At 40.1% G+C, this 22,909-nt stretch overlaps 3 protein-coding genes across 7 annotated transcripts in view; 2 read left to right on the forward strand and 1 right to left on the reverse strand.

The window, feature by feature from the left end:
- The window catches only part of pag1 (phosphoprotein membrane anchor with glycosphingolipid microdomains 1), a 49,072-nt gene extending 39,776 nt beyond the window's left edge, over nucleotides 1-9,296 (reverse strand). For 4 of the 5 annotated variants that reach the window (XM_058619475.1, XM_058619471.1, XM_058619473.1 and 1 more), the window contains exon 1: nucleotides 9,021-9,295. The gene's annotated coding sequence lies outside the window, so the exon portion shown is untranslated. Of the gene's footprint in view, nucleotides 1-9,020 lie in introns of all 5 variants that reach the window. The other variant, XM_058619476.1, reaches the window with a different exon arrangement.
- A 4,555-nt stretch (nucleotides 9,297-13,851) lies between these two features.
- On the forward strand, nucleotides 13,852-17,008 carry mrpl53 (mitochondrial ribosomal protein L53). Its single transcript, XM_058619368.1, has 3 exons — nucleotides 13,852-13,990; nucleotides 15,535-15,647; nucleotides 16,821-17,008. Exons 1-3 carry the CDS (start codon nucleotides 13,896-13,898, stop codon nucleotides 16,937-16,939), a joined length of 327 nt encoding a protein of 108 aa, XP_058475351.1. The 5' UTR covers nucleotides 13,852-13,895; the 3' UTR covers nucleotides 16,940-17,008.
- A 1,002-nt stretch (nucleotides 17,009-18,010) lies between these two features.
- On the forward strand, nucleotides 18,011-19,665 carry fabp4a (fatty acid binding protein 4a). The gene is made up of 4 exons (XM_058618431.1): nucleotides 18,011-18,187; nucleotides 18,324-18,499; nucleotides 18,598-18,699; nucleotides 19,373-19,665. The coding sequence occupies exons 1-4, from the start codon at nucleotides 18,115-18,117 to the stop codon at nucleotides 19,424-19,426; spliced, it is 405 nt and encodes a 134-aa protein (XP_058474414.1). The 5' UTR covers nucleotides 18,011-18,114; the 3' UTR covers nucleotides 19,427-19,665.
- Nucleotides 19,666-22,909: the final 3,244 nt, after the last annotated feature.

Consider the following 22,909-nt stretch of genomic DNA (forward strand, 5'->3'; position numbering starts at 1 on the left):
GGACTGTTGAAGAAAGAATTGGTAGAAACTGAAAAATAGTAAGAGGGACAGACGGAGAAGAAGAAAATGGTGCAACAATGCTGTGGCCGCCTGACAGCATTCTAGACGGAGCAATCAACCCCCCCCCCCCCCGAGAGCACAGACCCTCACCATCGCTCAATCCAGATGTAATCAACATGGAAATCAACACACACACGGTGACTGTGTCATTCCCACTGAAGGCAACACAAACAGCGCTGTGCATTAGTGTTGTCATACAGAAAACGTTATATATTCCCATTTTCCTTCCCAAAATAATAAGGGATGGGACTCGGTATCGGTCGGTATCGGTCCGATACTGGTCAAAATCACTGGATCGGATATCGGACAGATAGAAATGTAAAATCTGATACAATCCTATATATCTCAAGCTTCACTATACACAGATATCGGTATCAGTAGATACTTGAGTTTATGTTATCGGTATAATCGGACAAAAAACAAAGTGGTATCGTGTCATAAAACTGGATCCTGTGACAACCTATGATCAATCCCTCACGCTGTACGTACGCTGATAAAGACAACATTTAATTCATATGAAACAGAGAATGACTGCACACAGTATTTTGCATCTGTGTGCACTGCAGCATATAAAGGTGTGTATAGACTTAAGATAAGGGCGATCCCCTTGGGTGACATTCTAACATGCAACCCCTGCAGTGTGTGTGTGTGTGTGTGTGTGTGTAAGTCAGCAAAATTTTTACCAAGGAGAAGAGACATTTAATAAACTGAACACCCTGTTCACCCAACCACGTCTGCTGCTCCTTACTTCACCTCTCAAATCACTTGGCATCATTGTAGGCCTCCATTTGGCATACGGAGCTATAGGTAACAGGCAACTATGAAGAACCTCTAATTATTTACAGTTAATCAGTAAATTAAGAAGTCAAGAATCAGTGTTCTTGGGCAAAATACAGTATACAGTCACTCGGTAGAAGCGCATGTGCACTGCAGAAGCTTGAAACTAATTTATCTTGGACATGAAAATGTTGACAACGCCAAAGGGAGTGAAGCATGCAGGTATTTTATTTTGTAGAAAACAGACTCAGGAGTCGAGTGAGCCGAGTCAGCTGGTCAAATTGTGGGGGTCGACATGTCAGACAAGCCAGATTGTCCCTACCAATATTAGAGAGAGGACAATGTGTGCCTGTGATTTTACGAGCGTCAGTGAACGCATCAGAGCCGAGCAGAAATATCGCTGAGAGTCACTGAACGTCAGTTACAAAACCTGCTTTATGTGACAATAACAGGAGTAATATGGACAATTTCTGCAGAAACACATAAGAACCGAAAGGGAAATTAAAAAAGATTCATGATCCACAAACCGAGATTTAACAGATGAAACACATGTTGCTTTTGGTGGTTTGAGTTGTTTGAGATCAGAAGCGCTAACCACTACGACCATGAAGGCACCGTTAGATCGTTGTTCATGTCTTCAGTCACAGTCTTGAGACAGGTGGATTTTATTAGCAGTGAATAGAGCCAGACAACGTTACAGCCCCCTGCTTCCACTTCCACTTTTACTGCTACGCTATGACTGTAGCTGTATACACGAAACAGGCATGACAGTGGTGTCAAAGTTCAAATATGGCAAAACAGCATTCTCAACAAATTACCGTGCAGCCTTTAAATGCTATTAAGTCATAGTGTCAGCCCAAGACATAATAATTATGGACTTGATGACATAAAAAAAATCAACGTTAATGTTCAGGAAGCCAAAAGCATGTTTTGTGAGGCTTCAATTATTCTGCAATAAATATATCCATTAGTCCATGTAAATGTTCAAATCCTTAAATTACCTTTAAGTTTAAAGGAACAATCCCCCATGACGACTGTGTCATTGGACTAAAAGCTTGAAACAGAATAAGTAGAACAGAATAGTCATTTGTTTTTCCTCAACACTGCATGTTTATTCCAACACCAGGAGATGAATACATAGCGGCTTCAGTTACCCATAATTCTTTGGAGGAGGCACTCTGATTTCCCATTACAGATGTCCCAAGGCAATCGCGGCTAATCGCATCCACACCCCTCTTGCTCTCTCTCTATCATCTGTGCTCTGTCACACAATAGCGCAGAGGTGAGGTGTGTGTGAGTGTGTGTGTGTGAGTGTATTAACGCTGCACACACACACACACACACACACACACACACACACAGCACCAGCACAACAGAACAGCTGGAGACAAACTATAACACCCTGTTATCCTGGAGAAAATTGCTTAGGGCTGCAGTAAGTCGATAACAGCGCCTGTGTGTGTGTGTGTGTGTGTTTGTGTGTGAACTGCGTGGAAAAACAGGTAAATATTCCTGTAATACGAGCAAAAGTAGAACATTGTGTGTTGGCAAGTGTGCTTGAAATGTCTGTATAGTGTATCCAGGACCTTGACGCAACACAACGCAGGATTTAACAGAAACCTTACGACAGATGGAACAAACAATATCCTTTACCAACTGTAGGGGGACCCAGAGAGCAAATCCTGCATTGTGTTACTTTGAGATTCTTCTTTCATTCATTCATTTTCTGCCAATTTAAGGCCCATTTATACTCTATAATGCAAAAGACGGAGAGCATTTGACCATACTTTGACCGGAAATTGTGGGAGCAGTCAGTAAGGAAAAAGATGAAGAAACAACTGTAAAACCTACTGCCTGAGTCCAGAGAGTGACTATCAGGTGCTCGGCTTCACTCCCTGGTGTGCTGGGGTTTTATTGGAGGGGCTATCTGGTGAAGCAAGTCATGACGGACATATTAGGGAATATTGTCATTGATCTCTCTCAATATTCCACATCAATGGGACGACTTACATTTAGTGGTCTAACATTCCACCGCCATGAAATCTGCTTGCGTTTCAGTCTATTTTGGATCAAAGTATCGTGTAAATGTCCATACCTGCGCAAAAGATGCACCGAGGTGTGTACGGAGACAACATTTGGGACGGACGGATGTAAAATGGAGTATAAATGGACCAACATAAGACGAACATCTACTGTCACGTTCATACCTAGTGTCCAACCACACACAGGGAGAGCATGAAAACTCCACACAGAAAGGCTCTCATTCCAACTGGGATCTGAACCAATGACCTTCTTGCTGTGAGGCCACAATGCTAGCCACTTTAGCCCTGCGTGGTGAGATTATCACAAAATTAATCATGAATCACAGTGAGTTTGGTCAGGACAGTTTTTATTTTGTTCCACGCTCACTGGCATGCATGTGTGTGTTTGTGTGTGTGTTCGTATGAAGTTAGGGCGTGTTCCGTGTTTTGACGGGAAAGCATGTTTGTGTGTGTGTGTGTGTGTGTGTGTGTGTGTGTGTGTGTGTGTGTGTGTGTATTTCTGGGCATGATCAGGCAGGATTCCAACATACTGTACGTCAGGACAAACAAGTCTGGCTTGTGTCTAAGCGTCTCAGAAACACCATGTCACAGCGTGTGACATGTTTCCTGCAAACACAAACACAATCACACACTTTCCTTTTAAAGATTCTACATTGACTTTCATTCACTTGGACAGCCTAAATAAAGCATTATCCCTAAACCTTAACCATAACCAGCTGACCCAATCCTAACTTTAACAAAACCACAATTCACATCTTGGCCCTAAACGTAACCACTTCCTCAGAAATGAGGACCTCTGGTCCTGACAAGGTCAGAGTTTATGCCAAAAAACACTCAAAGACATGCTTTCCATCAAATAGATGAAGCTGGAACAGTCTGAAACTCCCCGTTTTTAATAAAGAGGTGATTCATCATGGTTTAATGATTCAATCCATCACTAGATAACAAGAGCAATAGTAAACGTTTCCGCACAGCAGACCACTGGGTAATTCCCCCTATTTTAAATATGCACCGCTGAATTTCCTGAATTTAAATGTCCTTGTACTGGGGCTGTGGAGAGAAAAAAAAACAGAGCACCTGTCATGTGTCTTCTGACATGCTGCTGGTTTAACGTTGGGAATTTGCATTTCTGAGCCAAATGTGAAGTGGAATAAAAAAATAAAAAAAAACGTCTGCCGTGTTCATCCCTTGAAGACTGACGACCTGTGTCCCATCAGAAGAAGCAGCACTGCACGCGCTCTAATAAACATCACAAATGTGATTTGAAAAACGGAACAAGTGCTCTTCAAACGGCACAGAACAAATGAGAAATCAATCCCGTGAGAGTCGATAGTGTTAGTGAGGAGACTGAGGGGAGAACCAGCGACGGCACAGTTGATGAAACAGCACAGCTATTTCATTTTATTCTCCTCTTGTGTCAAACCCTCCATCTAAATGCTTTTCTTTTCTACTCGGTCGCCTACTTGACTCGACGGAATGGCTTTCTGTTTCATTTTAACAAGCAGAGGACACAAGATCTTTTCAGCCACCACCCTTGACTAAACTGGAGTGATCGCACACAAATGATTAAGACCAGTTCTCCACCAGCAGCTCGTTCCTTTGCCTAATAAAAGATTAGACCTTTAGAGAGCAGAATATACAGGGATTAAAAATATCACATGAACTGAGAAGGCGCTTATGCTGAAAGATATACTTTAGGTCATGGAGCCTTAAAGGTACAGTGTGTAAAGCGTAGCTGGGTAAAGTTGCTTGTTGCAGCTGAACGTACCTCACCTCATCCTTCTCTCTTCCAAGTGTGTTGCACAAACTACTGTATGTATGAAACTATGTAGCATCAAAACAGCATCATACATACATATGTATGTATACATATGTGTACTTAGGTGAGTACTGTTTGAGGTTTAGATGACTATGAATCCAGGTTATACTGATATGTGTGTATATATATATATATATATATATATATAAAAATATATATATATATATAGCTATATATATATATATATATATAGATATAGATATATATATATTTTTATATATATATAGCTATATCTATATATATACATATATAGATATATATAGATATAGATATATATATGAACATTTTTCTAAGAGCTTTTATTTGTTCTATTGACATGTATTCAGTGAAAGAGTAGAACTGGGTGTTTCTACAAACAACACAAACCCACAGAGGCGTTTTCTTTAACCACACTTTTTCGGACAATGTTATTTGTGTTCCCTTTTTGTCAAAACCACATATGAGAGGTGAAAAATGAAATAGAATACGGTTGAGGTTCTTATTTTCATGCAAATCCGGGGTCGTACCGTTTCTGCAGACTGCGTCAGCCATTTCACTGCTTTGTTATAACATCAAAACAAAGCAATTATGTCTCGTAGCTCTTTCACCATGTGAAATCCCCTCCTGACCAACGCATAGGAGAATATTTACATTTGTTTCTCACCAATGAGGGAACATAACAACTCGTTGCAACATCAGCACAGAGGTTTAAATCTGACTTTTGACAGACTTCAGAGCTTTGGCAGTTACTGTGACACAGACTCAGTCATCTGCAACCACACTAACACCTGAAAATGCAAATCACACGATCATCAACCCACACTGGAAACAAATGTGTGTGTACAGCGGTTTCTCCACACAAGTATAAACAACAGCTCCAGAACTGCGAGGTAATGCTGCAGACGGGTATAAAGGAATGATTGATGCAGCCAATCACAGTTGCATCTAACAGATTTGGGCAACTGCTAAATCTGGGGGGTCCACAACTTCTTTGCCTACCAATGATGGGGCTCGGGTCCCTGCTTGTTAAAGCTCAAGTGAGTGTGAAATGTGCGTCCTCTGCTCAATGACGTCCTGTCTATGATGAAACTCTGTTTTCACAGCCATGAGACAGAGAGGGATTACTCTTGATCCTTTTTAGCGGCAGATCCTTCTGGCTCAGTACAGCCATGATTGACATTCAGACCACATTTACTGAGTGCAAAATTACAGGCAGGTGTTCAGCCTCCATGAAATGTAGCCCACGACTACTTCTGATGTCCGACTGTCTTGAACAATTTTCAGGCATGAACGTCTCAGAGATTACGCGCTGACATGTGTCCTCGTTTGATGCCTCTTTGATGGAGGCAGAGGGAGCTTGTCTGAGTCAGACATTCTCACATCACCAGGAGACGGTCCAAATGTCCGCACGTCAGTGACCGCCCGAAGGCAGCTGATGAGTTACAGCGGCCTGCTGTGGTTAAATAGCTCACATCTGGAGAGGAACTCTGAAATGAGGCAGACACCTTCGCAGCCGGCGCTACAGAAAACAATGAAAACAACTAATAACCACACAATAATATACGGATCAATTTTCTATTGTAGAGAGACTTTTCCCTCAAAAGAGACATTCAACAGGTAGCATTTTAGTCCAGCAGTGATCAAATTAAGCTTGATATTAAACTGCTTCTCCGTGCCGCTCTGCCGTTAACTGCAGTTTTACATTTAGTCAGCTTGATGTAGATTAAATATGAAATATTTTCAAACTTGGAACGGTAAGTTCAAACTCAAACCTTTAAGACACTTTTTGAGATTTAAACATACAGCCTACAAGCGCTTCAGACCGTATGAAGTGATTACTAAGTTGTCCAGCAGAGGGCACTGTGAGCACAGCTCGTCCTCCATCAGCACTTAAGAAAACGCTGGTATACACTTGTAGAATACGACATGTCCCCCAACCTAAACAACCATCAGCTCCAACTCTCAAGAGCATGGAGACCTTTGCCGCCATGGCAACAAGAGTGGGAGTGCTGCGATTGTGCAAAAAAATCACAGTTTGTTTGGTTTATGCAAAATGAAGATATTCATAATAACTCCACGATGCACGCACTCAGTCCTTTCTCTCATCGCTCTTCTGCCGTCTCACATGCAGCAGCTGCACATTGACGCACTGTCATCTCCATCCAAATACCGGCATTAGTGGCATGCTATGAATACGCTGGGGGGGCAAAGGGTCACGGGGCATTTGTCACACTGATGTGCCCCTGAGGTTCACCAGGACAACGTCCATGTGCACATAACCACTTCATTATAAACATAACATGATGACTCGAGGCTGAGCGTTCAAGTCATTTCGTTCGTGAAACACAGTGAATAGCATGTATTGTAGCTGCCGTGACCTTGGCAAGAAAGAGCTTCTTTTAGTAAAAGGTCACAAATTCAACATGTAATGACTACGACCAGTCTCAAAAGGTACATAGATGGGTATTATTTGCCCACTGTGTTCCTGTTAAAAGATGTCGGGGCGGAAGATACTGACCTCATTAATGTTTAACACATGACACAAGGAAGTGGCAAAGAGAAGCAAATTATATTTGCTGGAAATGAATGTCAACTTTTGTGAAAGCCAGACTGCTGCAGGGGGAGACGGACGACTGAACAGCTCCTGTTCAACAACTGAACACATCAGCACTGGAGTGTGTGTGTGTGTGTGTGCGTGTGTGCGTGTGTGTGTGTATGTGGTGTGCGTGAGTGTGTGTGTGTGTGCGTGTGCGTGCAGAGAGAGAGAGAGAGATATTGTGAGGGGAAAAGAAAGAACTTGAGGAGAAGTGACAGAGTGTGAAAGGGGGGTGTTTATTTATTTGGCAGGTCAGCAGAGACAAACATTCTTATTTACAGTTACAGAGAAAATGTGCATGTGAAAATGTGTGTGTGTGTGTGTACATGAAATATACACACAGTATATGTGTTTATCCATGCATACACACACACACATACATATATATATATATATATATATATATATATATATAATATAATACATATATAAGCCAGCTTTGAGCTATACAGTATATGCTATAGGAGAAGAGTGAGTGCATGGACGTGTCAGTGTCAGTGAGGACAGTGCTGTTTATGCATGTCTGAGGTTATATCCACGGGGGTCAACAACATGCACACATGACCATCTGTGCATTGCATGGCCTGAGTGTTTGTTTTTCTTTCTCCATTATTAAAACAGGATTTCTGATTGTTCAGCTTCTTAAAAGTGAATATATTCTGGTTTCTTTTGCTCCATAACATCGTCATTTCCAGGTCTGAGAAACACCGGTGAACGTTTTTCTGACATTTAAGGACCAAACGATGACTCTATCAATCGAGAAGATAACTGACAGGTTCATCGATTATGATAGTTGCAGCTCTACATGCATTTGACTAAATTTCCCTTGAAAGTGTTTGTATTTTTTTGATTTTGTATAGTCACCTCACTCTCTCAGATTAAAACCCAACAACATCAAAGGAAATGTAAGATGTGTGATTATGGAAATCTGAAGGTAACACAAAGGCTGTGTTTAAACTAATTATCTGTATTGTTTTGTTTTGTTGTATATGTTGTGACTTTCCAATCCGTCATCATTTTCACTTTCCTTTTCTATTTCCATAGGATATTTCATGAGTGTAAACTGCATTAATAACTTGTTTCTTTAGGCCCAACACCATAACACCTTAGTGTCATTGTCAAATGAAATCTACAACTCTACAATGATTCAATAAAACATGTCTAACACAGCTGCCATGTTACTGTTTCAGTGTGTTTGGTGCTGCAGTGTGTGTGTATACACTGTACGGAACTGACACAGCCACACTATTACACCCATGTAATCCTTAAGCATGTGTGAGAGTGGAGCTGATGATGCAGCAGCAGCATCACTGAAAGATGACTGTCAAAGACTAGACTGTCAACCATGACACACACGTTTCACTGTAAATAACAGTTGAATGTGCATCATCATCATCATCGTCGTCGCGTTTGATGTGAACAGGAAACATGCAACGTTGTCTTTGCAGAAAGGCAACAAGTCCCAGCAGCAGCAGCAGCAGCAGCAGCCTGACAGTCACATTACTGCTTCAGTGTCAGACCACTGCTGCTGCTGCTGCTGCAGTGGTCGGAACTCTCAAGTTTCCCGATGCACCTCTCCGCACACACACACATAAATGTACCCACATGAAATACACAAAGACACGCACTCTTATTCTCACACAGCTGCCGCACCCGCACGGTAAATAAACAACCGCATCACAACTTTTACCCACACACACACACACACACACACACCCACATGTGGAGGAATGAAGCGAGCACTTACCAGAGAGAGAGAGAAAGCGCGAGGACAGTCCAGAAACACCAGCATTCAGCTGCTGTGTGCACAGAAAGTGTTTGTACGTGTGCACTCGCTTGTCTTCCGCTGCCGCGGCAAACATGTGAAGACACAACGAACGGAGTGTTCTGATGAAGAGGCTACAAAGACCCTTCTGCCGCCGCCGCTGCTGCTGCTGCTGCTTCTGCTGCTCACTTCTGCGCGCACATTTCTGTTCTCTGACACACTGAGATGTTCACTTCAGTCTGACTCTGTGTGTGTGTGTGTGTGAGAGAGAGAGAGAGGAGGAGAGGGAGAGGGGGAGGAGGAGGAGGAGGGGGAGGAGTGTCACTGCTGAGCAGCCGCGCTAAACCTCATGGGAAATGAAGTCTACGCATTCCAATATCCTACGCTGCCTTTTAAAGGTCCAGTGTGTAACGTTTATGAGGGTTTATTAACGGGTATGAATGAATGAATGAATGCAATTTTTATTTCAAACATGTAAACAGTAGTAAACAAAAAGAAAAAAAAACACTTATATCATTCAAAACTTAACCAAAATGAATTAATGATACACAATACACAGTAAACGAACAGTTATAGTTTTATAGTGTGTTATATTCATGTTTGCTTTTGTTTGTATATGTGTTTAATCTCTTTGAAATGATTTCTGTGGCTTTCGAATAAAGGCCTTTGCACTGTGCGTGTTTCATTTCACTTCATTTCACTTTTATTTTGTCACGCTCAGGTTGATTATTAAAGTTTTGCCTCTGACTGGTGAACAACTAACCAACCAGACTGTGTGTCGCGGATGTCGTCACAATAAAAATATACAAATAAGTAAAAGCTTGGACTGTTTTCAAACAGCCAGGATCCCTTTCTTATGGTAAATAGTCTGTATTTACACAGCACTTTTCCAGTCTTGCACTCAAAGCTACTTTACACTACAGTTTTGCTATTCACCCATATTGACTCACACATTTATACAGCGCATCTATATATATCACTCTGATCTTTCGTACCCATTCACATTCACACTCTGCTGGCACAGCTGTCAGAAGCAGCGTGCGGTTAAGTGTCTTCCTCAAGGACACATTGGCATGTAGACTATACACACAACCTTTGAGTTGTAACTCAGAGTCTTCCTCTCCAATTGATTGTTTCCGTGAGCCTTTTATTTTAGTTTAATTGTCCTTAAAAAGAGAGGGTGTCTCAAAATGAATCTCCAAGTTATTTTTAATTGTGTGTGTTGAGGTTTGTGTGCAAAAGCCTTAAGCTTAAGACAAGGCCCTTGCTTTATCGAGGCCTAGATCTTGTATGTGGTTGTGTTTTATAGTTGCTTTTTCCACTGGTGTGACCCAGATATGATGTTTTTGTCTGTTTCTCTTCTGTATGTTGGCAATGCAACATAATGTGAGAACAATCCCAAGAGCACAGCAGTTTAAACAATAGAGGAGGAGAGTGTGAACCTTTAGATCTGATCATGTGACTGTGAACAGATTATTCAAGTTTATGGCACAACTGCTGACTATACAGCACATATGGAATAATAAAGATACCACTTCACCTTGAGCCTTAACAACGGCATAATATAGACTACAAAACGTGTGTTTCCACTTGTTTTTAAAAAATGCCAAAATAGACACAATCCTGGGACATAAATAGTCAAATACAAGCTGCCAAAACATGAACAAACTCAGAATGTAGTGATAACATGGCTTGTCAAACATTGTTGTTGTTGTTGTTTTTTTTAACGATTTATGAGCTAGCGGGCGGTGGATGAATCCATCGCTTCTACAAGAGCTGCTTCCTGTAGTGTGAATTTGTCTCGAGAGGCTCACACCTTCTCTCCAGCAGCACATGCGCTGGTATTTCCTCAGGAATCCTCCTGACAATAATAAACACATTGTTTCTCAAGTCATTCTCTCTCTCAAGCTGCATATTTAGAACCATATATAACCTCCATTAAAGTAACATATGTATATACATATATATATATACACTATAATGTTCCTTGAATGGATCATTTTACAGTCATAACTTGTTGTTGTGCTCACAGAGAGAACTCAATAGGTGAAACCCTGCACCAAGACAATACCATTTTTTCTTTGAGGTCAACCCTGCGTCCCCTGAGCATTCATTGTTTCCCAGCGTCCTTTCCCCCCGCCGTCTTATTAATGGCCATACAGTACAAGATAAATTAGTGTGTGTGGGTGTGGGGTGTGTATAGGAAATGCTTTTGCCTCTCAGTAGCCGCCGTGTGTCTAAATATAGAGAGCCGCTGTGCCTCCTCTGTCTCGCTGTCGCAGGCCGGCTCGGATTGTCGGCCTCTCAGGAAAGAGACTCGAGGCGCTTCGAAGTTTGCATGAACTGCGCGAGCTCGGGGTGTGTAAATGAAGTGAGGATAACAACGTTTGTTTGTCACATGCCCTAAAAACACTATGACTATAAATACACAGCAAAAAAATAAATGTACAGAGCTCAAGGAAGTGCAAATATAGAACTAGAGAGTGTTTGCCAGATAGATTCATTCCTGTGTGTGCTTGTTTAATGTTTTAATCTTAAGTCAAATAATATAGGAGAAGAAAATAATATCTGAAATCTATTATCAGTCCAGAGAGGAAATATAAAGAACTACAATTTACTTTAAAAGAAGAGACAAATACACACCCACATTTTTTCACTATGACTATCTCTTTACAAATGATTGTACAATGACTGTTTTAATATGAGGCTTCAACGTCTCCTCCATTAAACACAGATGCTCGTGTCTACTCATTTCCCAGAAACAATTAATGCCAGAATTGAATCTGACTGAAGTTCTAACACTGTCAGAATTTAAACATGCTTCCATTTCTGACATGTTTTTCTACCTTGACGTTCTTTGGGTACCGTTTTGCATCCCCCTTGTCTATTTAATTATAAGATGTGTCTGTTTGATGAGCGGCACCTCCTTTATTGACTCACTGACAGACAGACTGACAGACCCCCTGCTGTATTCACTCTCTCTTCTTTCTCGACAGCTCTGGTCTGGCGATTACAGGAAGGTGCCGCAGTAAGTTTCTCCCTGAGCTTCCATGAATGGGCTTTTTCTCATTGTGAAATGGACATTACTGTTTACTGCGCACTAACTGACCACTTTATTAGGTACTCATGACACATAGAGCTGGGGACACACTACACACCTCTCACACTCTTTACTGAGTTTACTGAGTCAGAAGAGCAACCATTCCTGTCATATTCTAACGCTATTTCCTGTGTCCCACCTACTCTTTTTCATTGGCTGTTGGCAACATGTGTTTGCAGTCGGGTCAGTAGTCAGTACACACTACCCCATTGGGAAAAAAAGGGCAAAGAATTTTAGTGTAGTGTGTCTCTAGCTAACGAAAATAGCAGTGTGGTCTTCTGCCAGTCTATGCCAGAGGTCAAAGGAGAACGACCTCCTTCGACCTCTGGCATCAATGAGGCATGTTCTCTCAGAGAACTGCTGCTCACTGGATATTTTCTCTCTTTTTTCAGACCATTCTCTGTAAACCCTGAATATGACAATTCCAGAAGATGAGCAGTTCTGCAATTCTGAATTACTCAGACCAGCCCACCTGTAACCAACAACCACGCCGTGTTTAAAGTCTCTTTCAGTTTGAACTTCTCTTCAGGCTGTCTTGTCCATATCTACTTATCTAAATGCATTGAGCTGCTGCCAAGTGATGATACTGGACATTTTATTTTATTTTATTTATGTTAACAAGCAGTTGAACAGGTGTAATAAAGTGGCCAGTGAGTGTTCTTCTAAATGAGTTGCACTTAAAGTTACCTAAAGAAAGTGATTGTGAATACTCATACTTGACACCTGGCATTTGGTTGTAGACCACAGACACCTACATATCAACCCCAGTAGTGACATCTGATTTCATTACTGTGGCAAACCACAATGGTGTAAATGTGTTTACACTGTTAAATTCAGGGAAGAAGAAGTGAGACGCATTGGTTTCTCATACAGAAACACCACAATGATCTCACAATTTTACAGGTTTATTCAAAGCATGATGTCTGTGAGCAGTCAAACTGAAAATGGTTCAAGGAGAGGCCCCAATAACTGAGAGAACCTGGGGGGCAGGGAAAGTATGACGACACCCTCATTTAAAAAGTAGACGTCTCCCCCCCCCCACAATTAAATGTTCACTTACACAACAAGAATGCTAAAGGTACTTAAAGGTAAAATAAAAATGTTGCAACACCCGGCCAATAAATGTCATACCACACCTTAAAAAATAAAACGAAAATGTAATTTTTTTTCAGAGAATGTGAGGGATTTAAAATATTATAAAGTGGACTGTTGAGCTGATTAACATGCACAAAAATATGAGGTCATAAACATCAGGTATAGTTTAGTCAGTGGTTTTCATACTTTTTATAGGTCAGACAGTTAAGGAAAAATGAACTAAAATGAACTTAAAAGTATTCAGAATGATAGTGCACAGTATTTCATATGCCATACACCATAAATGACATAATGATATAATAATAAATAAATGAATAAATAAATACAGAAACATAGTAAATAAATGTATTTCTCAACGTTCTTAATGGCCGGCTTTCATTTATTTATGTATTTATATGTTTATGTATTCATTCATTTTTTTTTTTTTTTTTTTATTATTTCATATATGCTATTTCATATATGGTCCTCCAAAATGTCAAAAGCAAAAGTGTTACGAGTGTTAAAAGTATAAACTATGTAACATGTATGCACATGTCTGTCTTGTTCGCCTGCCACTCATCAGCATCATCCCGTTGTTGTTATTGATCCTCTCGCGCCCCCTCGTGGCTCAAACGGGCATCACGCCCTGTCGAGGTTAGAGGTCACAGAGAGCAGGAACAAACATGGCTGCGTCTAGGAAAGCGTCCATGGTGCTGAAGGCTGTGAAGAAAATCTCGGTCCACTTTTGTCCGTTTGAGTCCAACGTTCGTTCCACGCGGTAAGACCAATCTACGCGTGTTTGCTGCGCGTGCCGTGACGTCATTTGGTTTCGGCTGCACTGCGGTTAGACGACAGTAAACGTGTACATGTGTGTTTGTCTCCAAACAGCAGCGAACACAAGCCTTTATTGTCATTTAAACATTAATAACTACTTTGACTGAAGTAATAATATTATACTTTCAACAGTTACACACATGTGTCACTGTTTATGTTCACGTGAGCAGCGCTGAGGCGTCTATACAGTATGTTCTGTGTAGTTAGTTAGCTAGCTAGCTAGCTAGTTAGCTTGTGGTGCTTTATTTCAGTGACTACCTTCTTCTGTAGGTCATCGACTAATTACTTAATAACTTATTGATAGAAGTTATATTTCTTTGTTTTTGTTTGTATTGCTGCTTGTTGGCTGTTGCCTCTAGTATAAGCTGAAAACAGATAGATTCATATTACTGTAGATTAAGTCTGAATCTGAATATAAAATGTTCAAATGAGTGTTACAGAGTATTACAACAACAATATCAGATTATTACTAGTATTATTTACTCCTGTGTGAGCTTTGAAGAAACCAGTTGGTTGTTGTTTTAAACTAGGGATGAGCCAATAGATACTGGTCAAAATCACTGGATCTAGTATTGGAAAGATAAAAATGTAAAATCTGATACAATTCAAATAATAAAAAAAATCCTATATATCACATGCTTCACTATACACACAGTAAAAATGTGTATATGTACCGATATATACATGTATATGTACCGTTAAATCTTTCCTTTTGCCCAAATGCAGAGGTCATGTAGTGATATTGACAATATTGTCAATGTAAAATATCTTTATTGTGCAAAATAATTGCAGTAGGGGGCACTAGCATAGAAGTCAAATAGGTTGCAGCTTTTTCATCCCACTATCATCAGTAATGTCAGCAGATCTTAGCGTGTTTTGCCAAAAGTGGTATTGTGCCATCCCTATTTTAAACAACTTTATTGTAAGAAACTTATAAGCACTTGTTAATGTTAGATATATGAAGGCAACTATACAAAGCAATGAGTCAATGAATTATTAATTATTATTATTATTATGTAAAATTAAATATATAAATTAGGCTATATAAATGAGGAAAAAAAGAAGCAAATGTAGACGTAGTAAAACAACAACAAATTCAATGTAAACATCAATATTTAATGACCTTATTGCACTGGTTCCTTTGCACAGCAGCAGCCATTTTTATGTACGGAGTACTGAAAGTGAAGGAGCTAAATGGATCATCTGTTATATCACCTATGCCTTTTTCAAAAAATTCTTGTAAGCAGATAATTCTTACGTGGAGTGAAGCACGAATATCAGGATTAAACACACATTTTATGCAGAGATTGGGTCTCACAGTATGTGGAGAAAAGGTAGAATATTTACATCTTTAATTGTTGAAATGAGTAGAAAATGAAAGACTCAATTAAAGTACATGTACTTTAGAAATGCAGTGAAGTATGGAACTTAAAATTGCTTTCTATCAAGAGATTAATCCGTCACAAAATGTCCTCCTTGCTCCTGCAGAGAGTTTCTGGCCGCAGTGGGCTCTGGAAAGGTCAGGTCCACCAACATAAACTGCGAGGTCGTATCCACAGTGAAACACGACAACTCTGAACCTGTCGTGGATGTTACTTTTGGTATGTATTTGTATGTTAGCATAGTACATCATGTAGGAGATGATATTCTACGAGCTTACTACACTGAAATGAAATGATTTCATGCAAAGGCCTCTCATGGGGGATTTTAATGATTTTAATGGTGGACATTAAAAATGACAGATAATAATAATTTTCTCCAAAATGAACATCACAGAAAGCATGATTATATATTTTATTGGCTATGAGATTAAAACAAAACAAAAAAACAACGTGGTTTTAATGGGACATTTTTGTCCTTTATGACCTAAGATGGTAGTACATTTTAAATAGGATTATACACAAAACTAATAATGGATCAAAACTCTGGCTAATCTTTGAAATATACAAGACTGATTTTTATTTTTTTTATTTTTTTTTTATATTAAAAAGCCCCCAGCCACACATTTGTTATATGTAAAATAACACATTTTGTGTGTATGTGTTTTTTCATAAAAAATATTAGCATCGTGTTATCAAACTGGCATTTAAAGGATTTAAATCCTGATAATTATTCAATATTTGATAGTTTTGATCAGATTGAATCTAAAAAAGCAGGCATTGTTTTTAATCTCTATTGTTTTTATAGCAGTTTCGTGGCCATTTTCGTCCTAGGGGAGTAAACTTTAAATCTGCTGCTACACAAAAACTAATAATGCATCAAAGTAAATATATTGATTTTTCTATGACAGGTTCATGACTGATTTAGAAACATTTTCCCCAGCCACCCAACATTTATTATATGGGCTATAACTCTTATTTGTGTGTGTTTTAAATAACAACCCCTACATGTAATCAAACTGGCATTAATAGGGTTAAAAAGCTCAAAATGAGTGAATGATTTTATAGCTGTACGGTTTAAAAAAAAAAAAAATCACTACATTCTGATCACTGGTGTGTGTGTGTGTGTGTGTGTGTGTGTGTGAGTGAGTGTGAGCACGCGCATGTGTGAACTGCCAGGATAGAGGATGATTACTCCCACACATGCACACATTATTAAATGAGGTACTCACAAAATATGTGCCACAGGTCAGCTGAGCATTGTGTGAAAGACTCACAAGCAAGTGTTATTTGACTGTTGTTCAGAGTGAACTTTTGCACTCCTCACACACACACACACACAGATCATGTTGACGTCATGACTCGTTCCTTTGTCTTTGTGTTTCTTTACTGCAGTTGATGGGGAGAGGCTGGTGATGAAGGGCGCACATCTGACCGGCTTTGAGATGCTGAGCGCGTTTCAGTCACGGTGCACAGCAAAAGACACGCAAGGAAAACCCGCAGCAAAGAAGTGATGACATTTGACCTGTGACCTCTATTTAACTCTGTACATTTGTAATAAAGGTATCTGATTGAAAAGTGAACCTTGTTTTTATCTTTCGATTTACTGGAACTAATGCACAACAATGATTTGTTACTCATTTTTTATCTACCTTTATTCACTTGTTTCACATTTCTCTTCCTTATTGCAGTCAACATGAACTTTGCTACAGTCAAATATAATAGGCAAACAAAACAAAACACACAGAAAAAAGCCAAATCATCGAGTCACTGCACCCTCAAACTGTATTATGAAACTACAGAAATGATCAAAGAGTGCTATGAGGCAGTAGTTTTTAACACCCTTAGACATGAATATTATCCTTAACTGTATGTTTTGATTACAGTTATCAGTTTGAATGCGTTTTTCCTGGAAAAAAACTCCCTTTATCTTTTTTCTTTTTGAAAATTAGGCAAGTTCTAACCTTTGGCACAGTGGACTTGCATGTCATTTGGCTCAGGTTTGAATGCAGCCTCACTGAAAAGACACACTGAAAACCCCTGTCACCCAGTTATGTTGTTACCAACAGTCAATTTCCCCAGTCTGCAGTCAGTAAAGTTGATTATTATGTTACGCCAGAGTCCAAAAACTAAATGGCATTGTGTGTTTTCAGATTTTCCACTTGTTTTTCTTATTAGTTATTTCACTTTTTATTCTCTTTTTTCATGCTTTGGTTTATGTTAAATGTTTTTTTTTTAATTTATTTAATTTTAAGTTTGTTTTTTAATGCTGTGTGTCTGTCGTGCTTTTATTTTGTAAAGCACTTTGGTCACCTGTGGGCTGTTGAGTTGTAAAGGGCGAAAGAAATAAAGTACATTACATTTAACATCTCATTTACAACACGTGACATGAGGTTGAACTATAAATAACAGCATGCAGCAAAATTCAACTTATAACTAGAGAAGTTGCAGAAACATGTGAACAAAAATGAAGTGAGATTTAAAAAACAGATGATTGCAGACGCTGCTGTGACGTGTCAGGCTGTGATTGGCTGCCCCCGGGTCGCTGAATGTCGGGCTGACCCTTTAAAAACGCGCTGAGACCGAGTCCACCAGGTTCACACACTCACACACATACACACACTGAAGCAGAACAGAACCCGGAGTCAGTCCACGCGCTGTTACTGAGGACTTTTCACAGACCGCAAACATGGTTGAGAGTTTTGTTGGGACGTGGAAGATGTTGCAGAGTGAAAACTTTGACGACTACATGAAGGCAATTGGTAAGAGCGTATGAATTATTTAAATAATATTAATAATGATAATAATAATTAAAAAATATATATAGGCTTTATATAAAAAAATATATATATGAAGTTTGAAAAAATGTGGAATGCGTTTTGATGCTGTTCCCTGCAGGTGTGGGGTTTGCAACCAGGCAGGTGGGGAACCGGACCAAGCCTAATTTGGTCCTGAGCGTGGACGAGCAGGGGATTATATGCATGAAGTCTCAGAGCGCCTTCAAATCTACTGAGATTAAGTTCCAGCTCAACGAGCCCTTTGATGAGACCACAGCAGACGACAGGAAGACCAAGGTCAGTCAGTCTGTCACTGTCTGTGTGTCTGTGTGCTGCTGCTGCATGGGCACACAGTGTCCTCACAGATTGTCTCTGTCTTTTTCTGTCCCCTGCAGACCGTGGTGACTCTGGACAACGGCAAACTCGTGCAGAAACAGACCTGGGACGGCAAAGAAACGAGTATCGAGAGGGAGATCTCAGACGGGAAATTGATAGCAGTAAGAACTTTATTTAATTCGTTACTTAGATGTTTATGAAAAAAAAATAAAAATCCCATTTGGTGAAATCAGTTAGTAATTCCCATCATAATTTTTAAATGCCTTAAATTAGTTTATTGGTCTGCAATCACTGTATTTCATTTAATTATTTACCTTTTTTTTTATCACATTTTAAGTTAAAGTCAATTTCTATCTATCTATCTATCTATCTATGCAAACGGAAAATATAAGAAGAATTAAAAGACTGGAAAATGAGCTTTGATTACATACATATAAGTAGCTCAGTTTTAGTTTGAATATATGAAGAGAAGAATAAAAACAGATACAAAAACAAGTGTCTATAATATTTATTTTTTTACTACAGTAACTCCTAATGTACAGGAAAACTGTACACAAATACACAACTCCAAAGTATCTCATTATATTTGCAGTGGCTCTGAGATACATGAGGTCTCATTCACACAACAACAGAGGAAGTTGGGATTGAAAAAAGGTCCACGACAAAGGCACTTCCTTCAAAGAAAATAAAAGCCCTGCACTGCTCTTTACTGTGTTTACTGTGCCCTTTAATAACAGTCTATACTGTATGTTAAAGTGGAAATAATCTTATAGGAATATCAATTCTTCAAAGCAGGAATTCACCTTCACTACGTTTCTATCTCTTTTTTGACAGAAATGCATTATCGGTGATGTGGTCGCAGTGAGGACGTACGTGAAGGAAGCATGAAGGAAGCGTGAAGGCTCCTCGCTCCTCCTCCTCCTCCTCGGCTGCGTTGCTGGGACGACAGGCTCAGTTCAATGAGCGCAAAAATACAAATGTTCTGCTCACCTCTTCTTTTTCTTTATTTTTCACTGTGTTGCCAAAAAAAAAAAATCCAACCCCTGCAACTTGTGTTCTCCAACATTTGGACACATTTGGTTTCATTTGTTGTGGTGATTTGAATAAAAATGGATGAAAAAAAAAAAGTCTCTTTGCAGTCGACTGTGTTCATGACATTGTTCAAAGCTTTCCAGTCATGCTGTACAACAGAATGTGAACACACCACTGGATCTGTGCAGCTGCTTTCCTGCACTTTATTCTCATGCCTCATGATTGTTACTGTACTTTTCCACAGCGCATCTGCTCTCTCTCTTTATTTTGGTCAGAAGACAAACATGTTCCCTCCCACTTGAAGGTCAAGAGATAAAAAAAAAAAGTGTCTGTCACTCTGATGATATATGATGTGTGCTGGCAGGGGCTCCTTTAAGGAATGTGAACTCTGTTTTAGGTTGAAGGGCATCGTGTCGAGAGTTCACTGAGGAAATGTGTCCCGTCTTCCTTTGAGGGGAGGTTGAACATTTCCCATTGCTCATGGAGAACATGAGGAGATTCCTAAGCATTATGGGCCGTCCCTGTAGACGACACCGTTTTTGGCCGCCGGTCAAATGTGTGTGTGATTTGTGTGTTTTCTGTGTAACGGGGCGGGATTTTTCCAGAGTTGACGGCCACTTTCCCATGACAGGAAAGGGAGACCACAATACTGATTAGAGCTAATGGTCAAAACAGCTGAAACAGGTGGTAACGCGGGGCCAGGACTCTGCCGTGGACAATGGTCGTGACAGCAAACCGGACATGTACAGTATTTTAACTTTTGGGCTGGTGCCAAGTGGATGAGAACATCGCAGTGGATGAATGGCTAAGGTCACTCAGGTTTCATAAGTCTGTCATTGGCTGTTTTTAGTCCCTCAAAAAAAAAAAAAGACTTGTTCCAAGTCCTGTGTTCTGTTTCCTGTTTTATTTTGAAATAATTACCGTTGCCTCTGGTTTCACAGTCTGCTTCCTGTAAAGTTTCCCTCCTCTGTGATTACCTGCCCCGCCCTGATGTGTTTCACCTGTTCATCGTTATCCCTGCACCTGTGTCCGTCGCCAGTCGGTCTTGTCTGCCGACCCCTAAGTGTCCTTGACCTTATCTCAAGATTAGTTACTCGTAGCCTTTTGACCTGTATTTTGTATCTTTTGTTGACACTTGTCATTGAGACCCGTCGGAACACGGGCCTTTCTACATGCAGTTTGCATGTTCTCCCCGTGTGTGTGTGGGTTTCCTCCGGGTTCTCCGGCTTCCTTCCACAGTCCAAAAACATGCAGATTTGGAGATTAGGGAAATCCCTGGACTGGTGAACTGTTGCCTTGTGCTTTTGGAAACCTATTTATTTTGTTTATTTTCGAGACGACCAAATAGAGGCAGAGTAATAAATTCAACAACAACGACAGAAGACTTTAAGACACCATTTATATTGTGAAACCATGGAAAGAACAAGAGCCGCTCTGAAAGAGACTCTGCATCAGTCTGACAGCTGCAGGGCTATAGATACAGTCCAGTACCAAATATAAGCCTCAAGGCTGCAGACGTCCATGTGTCCTTAAAGGTTCACCAGGTTCACTGTGGCAGCGGCTTATCAGAAGTTAGTGAGAGAAGTCAGTGATTATTTTGAATTACTTTATTAAGTAAAGTGCTATATCAATAAAGTGCATTGTTATATTATTACCATATAAACACATTTATTATTTAACTCAGCAGTTCTCAAATTGGACCTGTGAAATGTCTTCAGATTCATCAGTTAAAAAATATTATGACACAAAGGCCTATACATTTTACTTAAAAAATGTAATAAATAAATAAATAAATAAGTAATAATAATAATAAATTTTTTTGTCCTTTGGGGAAACACTGAGGACCTCTGACTCATGTTAATATTTTATGATGTTATATTATATAATAACATCATATTATGCATTTTCCTCCATTTATAACCTAACTGCCATACATTAAACTCTTCAGTTTAATACAGCCATGTTCCCAAAAATACAAGTAGGAAAAAAAGAAATGTGCTTTTTTCTTGTTAGGCAGAACATCTTAGAATATCTTTTGACTAATTGCAGCTGCAGTAACTCATGGCTCACAGGCTTCATCACATCTGTGGACAGTTCTTTGTCTCTCTGGATCCAGTGTTTGACTCGTCCTCATTCTGCAGACACACAGTGAAAGTCCCGAGTGAAAACACGGTCATTTTCTCACAGCCAGAAAAATGAAAGATCACATCTGCTGCGGATTGACTTACAGGTGCAGTGCTTGTGCACCGCGGGCCTTCCCGTCGTGTTGTTTGCATGACTGCGGGGAACAAGAGCACATCTCCACCTCCCCGTTTCTATCCCAGACATCTTGATTTAATGCTCCTTTGTGTGTCTCGCTGATGTGAAACGCAAACTTGGAAGAGTGAAGGGGGAAACCTCGAGCGTTCTGTCAGTGAAGGCTTTGAGCGTGTGTCGCTGTTATTCTGTGAATTGGTACGAGATGCACACTAGTATAAAAAAAAAACACAATACAATCAAGAGCGTGAGGACGAGAGATTCCCCCCAGAGCATCTGAAAAAATATTTGAAGGCTCGACAGGATGGAGAGGGAGGTGTTCCCCTGCAGGAGGAAAGGTCCTGACCTTCCGCTGCTGCCCACAGCTAATGGAGGTGAACCTTACATCAGCACAGCAGACTGAGGAAGGAGGAAAACAAAGAAATACATCAGGATAAACCGGAATTACAATTATCCACTTTGGATATTCTTTGTAATGTCGTGCAAGGAACAGAAATGGTTGATATTTGACAGAACACTTAGCAGCCATTTTATTAGGTCCATTCAACACATGGCAGCAAGTCAACAAACATGTTGCCTGACCTTCTGAAGTTGACACTGAGCCTGTGTTCTCACGTCTGTCAGACGGGAGTCTCTTGTGTTGACGCTCGGGATGTTTTGTGTGTCGAGAAACATTATCTCGGACTTCACAAGAATGAACTCACATCCTTTTTGCGCAACATCTGGAAAGCTCCACTCGAGCGTGTCGCGTTGACACCCTTCCTCCGCTTGTCCTGCGGGTGTCCTCGACTTAAACTGTCAAACACAAACAACCTTTCATGTTTTATCAGCGGGGGCTAAAGATACACCGGCGTAAGTGCAATCAATTCTCATGCAGCACACAGCGTGACTCTTTCCTTTGCACTTAAATCCATGTTCTACAGTCATAGTAAATCTCTCAAGAGTCATTTATTCAGCATCTACTCATTTATTTGGCTTGAAAAAGAAATACGTCCTTCATGGGATATTTGCTGAGGAGCGATGAGAGTTTGAGAGTCACCTGTCACGGACATCTAATCTGCAAATCGGGATTATTCTAGGCAA

This window comes from Solea solea, chromosome 20 (genome assembly GCF_958295425.1).
Source record: "Solea solea chromosome 20, fSolSol10.1, whole genome shotgun sequence".
Classification (NCBI taxonomy): domain Eukaryota; kingdom Metazoa; phylum Chordata; class Actinopteri; order Pleuronectiformes; family Soleidae; genus Solea; species Solea solea.

What these genes read in the sequence shown, in the direction of transcription:
- mrpl53 (XM_058619368.1), top strand. Translation starts at nt 13,896, where the DNA reads ATGGCTGCGTCTAGGAAAGCGTCCATGGTGCTGAAGGCTGTGAAGAAA. An exon ending in TCCAACGTTCGTTCCACGCG is followed by an intron (nt 13,991 to 15,534) that starts GTAAGACCAATC and finishes TTGCTCCTGCAG; the next exon opens with AGAGTTTCTGGCCGCAGTGG. An exon ending in TGTCGTGGATGTTACTTTTG is followed by an intron (nt 15,648 to 16,820) that starts GTATGTATTTGT and finishes TCTTTACTGCAG; the next exon opens with TTGATGGGGAGAGGCTGGTG.
- fabp4a (XM_058618431.1), top strand. Translation starts at nt 18,115, where the DNA reads ATGGTTGAGAGTTTTGTTGGGACGTGGAAGATGTTGCAGAGTGAAAAC. An exon ending in CAGACGACAGGAAGACCAAG is followed by an intron (nt 18,500 to 18,597) that starts GTCAGTCAGTCT and finishes TGTCCCCTGCAG; the next exon opens with ACCGTGGTGACTCTGGACAA. An exon ending in CAGACGGGAAATTGATAGCA is followed by an intron (nt 18,700 to 19,372) that starts GTAAGAACTTTA and finishes CTTTTTTGACAG; the next exon opens with AAATGCATTATCGGTGATGT.